The 3,521-nt window shown below is 42.6% G+C and overlaps 1 protein-coding gene across 1 annotated transcript; it reads right to left on the bottom strand.

Moving 5' to 3' along the window:
• Window positions 1-316: 316 nt before the first annotated feature.
• nkx3.3 (NK3 homeobox 3) lies at window positions 317-3,187 on the bottom strand. The gene is made up of 3 exons (XM_020601803.1): window positions 3,114-3,187; window positions 2,727-2,969; window positions 317-2,208 (listed from the first exon to the last, which is right to left on the bottom strand). The coding sequence occupies exons 1-3, from the start codon at window positions 3,172-3,174 to the stop codon at window positions 1,703-1,705; spliced, it is 810 nt and encodes a 269-aa protein (XP_020457459.1). The 5' UTR covers window positions 3,175-3,187; the 3' UTR covers window positions 317-1,702.
• Window positions 3,188-3,521: the final 334 nt, after the last annotated feature.

Raw genomic sequence — 3,521 nt, 5'->3', positions numbered from 1 at the left:
TGGACAAAACACATAAAATAAGACTTCATTTGTAATAAAGCAGAATTAGCTTTGCCCGTGAGATGAAAGCCATGTGGCATTCCAAAGAACAGTCTCAGCCTCATCCATACCCATTAAAATCGTCGTGGGTTATATCAGTCTTTCAGCCTTACATCAACGTGACGTCATTCTTACCTATGGTCATGGTAGACGGCAATGACAAGAGCAGCTATCCACCAGCACAATATGAACAATCAGAGCTTGTAGGAAGTGAAATACCTCCAAACCACAATGCAAACATGACCATTTCTGTTCCATTAATAATATTAATGCCCTGGTGATGGCACAAGGTGATCCTGACTGCCAAGGCATCTTGTTTTTGGAAAGGAACATTGAAGTCCCTGTTCTAGATCACATTTCTTTGATGTTGCTGCCTCTTTAACACTGCAATAATATTTTATTTGCCAGGCTTATATAGATAGGACACTGCATTACTCCAGGAAAACACTGGCAAATATTTTGCACATGAAGACATCATATTATTAAAGTGATATCACTGAACATGTTGCACAATCTGTTTATCTGTGGTACTTCAGTCAGGGCGCACTGTGTGTTCTGCAGGCTCTCAGGCAGCCTGCAGGTTTATGCCACTTCTGGCACAATCAGTTAAGAACTATGCCAAAACCACCTTGTGTTAAGAATGATGTTTTTATTTTGCTATCAAGTGTGGCTGTTATGTGTATTTCTTTGGGATGAGGGTGTTTCAGCAAGATTAATGTGTGCTGTCTTGTGCAGGCCAGGTGGATGGTGTAACATCTTCACGGTCTATTGGTCTCCTCTGACTCATGCAGCACACCACAGAGAGTAGGTCTATGCAGGACTCTTTACTCACATAGTAAGCATGCATTTGTTTTTTTAAATATTCACTTGACAGTTTTGTGAAATACTAAAATCAGTCAACTCAGTTTGCTGCTGTCAGCATCAAATTAACACACACACAAAAAAAAGCCTACATGACCATTCAAATGTCTTAATGTGCTGCTTGATGAATGAAAACATCCAGATACACACACACGCTCTTCAGAAAGTTACATAAAGAGTGTGTTATTGCAGATGTGATGTTGATTTTATGATCAATATACCTACTAAAAATGTTGGAATCTTGGTTACGCTTCTCATATCTATCTCGCCGGGTTTGTATAAATTCAGGATTCCTTTCTGCTCTGTCTTACAAATGTCACTGGCAGTCATTAAGGAGGAGGAAAGAACAACCTATATGTCATCACATGGGCTCTTGAAGCACCCAGTCAGTCACTCTTTCTATGAATTAACATGAATTAATTAATTTGAATTTAAAAAAAACTTTTATTTGCTTTCACAGATGTATCAAACTACCCTCAGTGGACAGAGGAAATATATAAACTCCCCTATTATTTGTGTACAGTTCCTAATAGGAACCCAGCAGATTTATTTATCCTTAAACTATTGTTTTTTCTTGTAAACTGTTAATGATCACACTCAAGTGACAGGACAAACAGTAACTATAAATGAAAATGAGTATTTAAAAATAGTTTGTAATGAAATCATTGCATCCAGAATTGATTTTTCGTACAAAAACGCGTCTTGACGTGCATTGTCCACAGAATGAACAACAAGATGACTAACAGCTAGAAAACAGACATGTGTTGGAAGTCACTGCTTCTCAGAGCATCCGTACTCCACACTACTTACTGATCCACGGATGGCAGTAGTAGTGCAGGTAGGGCGAGGCCTGGTACAGTGGCACAGTCATAGGGATGTGTACTCCATTCGCAGGATGGTACTGCTTTTGATTGTCTCTTACCAGCACTTTGACTGCTACTTTCCTCGGCGAACTGAACGCCGGCAACTCGGCCGCCATCTGGCGCCGTTTGGTTTTATATCTCCGGTTCTGGAACCAGATCTTAACCTGGGTCTCCGTGAGTTTCAGGGCTCCTGCAAGATCGGCCCGTTCGGGACCTGAGAGATAGCGCTGCACGTTGAAGCGACGCTCCAGTTCGTAGACCTGTGCGTGAGAGAAAGCTGCCCTGGAGCGCTTCTTTGTTCCGGGCTTGGACTGCTGCTTATCGGGCGAACAGCTGATCGTCTCCCCGCAGTGGTGATAACCCTCTTCCTGTGCGTCCGCCTCCTTTCTCTGCCGCTTTTCCTGCTCCACGCAGCGTGGTTGCTCGTGCTGCTCGTGCGCAGGGCCTGTAGGAAAGACAGTCCAAGTGTGTATGTTTCCTTGATGTTCTGAAGCAAAACTACCGCAATATTGGCCAATATGAGGTCTTCTAGATGAAGAAGACCTCTATCACAATCACCATGCGCTTAGGTTACGCTTACGTTTTTTCCAGCACATCTCCAGTTTTTCCAAACTTTCTGGTTGTATGTTTCCTGTCTCATACCACTTTTCTCAAATAACAAAGCTTTCGGATTAGATCACTCTGTGCCAAATATAACATGAAGAAGATTTTGAAAACTTTTTGAAAATGTGATTAGGAAAAATAGGTGCTTCTAAAAGTATCATCATATATTTTTGTGAATTATAAAATTATGGGGCTTTATTTGTCTTGTTTTAAGATGTCCATTTGTGCACATATAATCCTTATGTAGAAAACAAACGAGCCTATGACCCTTTAGTCATATTTATTGCAATGGACAACCACGGTCCTTTATTATATCGACATATTTAATTCTTTTCTGCCAAATAGAAAAAAAGTCATCACCTTCTCTGTGCTCAGTCTCTTCTCCTGAGGGCTCCTCGCCGCAGATATCAGGTCTGAGGTTTCCAATAGACAGTCTGAGATCAGGAGGATGTCTCTGCTCGTGGATGCGGTTCTCCTCCACCTCTTGATGAGACACACCAGGGACCTTTGCGCAGCCAAGCTCGGGGCAGGTGTTGCGCGTTGGCGCGCAGAGCGCCTCTGTACCCCCGAGCTTCCCCTTGGCATCACGTCCGGTGAGGATGTCTTTGATGGAAAAGGACGAAAAACTTAAGGTCATGATTAAAGCAAGAGCACGGATATTGCCTCACATTCGCATGTGATTTATTAGGCGGCATCAAGAGGTCAGCCACTGGAGAGTAAACGTCCTTAATGATTCGAACTTTTCACCTTTCTGTATATTTGCTCTTAATTGTGGACTAAGCTCGGTCTGCCAATGACCTGCGTACATCTAAGGCTGCCAAGTCTATTACAATATCCTCCGCAACAGCAGCAGCAGCTCCAGTTAACCTTTAATAGGCTGTTTGCTCTGGGTGGTCCCACCTCCGCACCGCCCAGCTCCATGCTCTGCGCCGACAAGGTCTCCGATTTTGCAGAAGAGGTGGCTCATCTCGGCAAGGTGGGGTGTTTTTGATTCGTTTATGTTACGAACGCAAGTTTTTTAAAATGCTTAATAACTCCATATAGCTACATTTGCCATAGCCTGTTTATACAAAGAGAGTAATCAGACGATGCTGACTGTTCAAATATTACCATTACTATTATACATGAAAGTCAGAGCAGATGCTTCCAATCATT

Source organism: Monopterus albus, unplaced genomic scaffold, assembly GCF_001952655.1.
Source record: "Monopterus albus unplaced genomic scaffold, M_albus_1.0 scaffold52.1, whole genome shotgun sequence".
Taxonomy (NCBI): Eukaryota; Metazoa; Chordata; class Actinopteri; order Synbranchiformes; family Synbranchidae; genus Monopterus; species Monopterus albus.
Note: the sequence above shows the minus strand (reverse complement) of the source record. Positions and strands in the feature narration are given on the sequence as shown.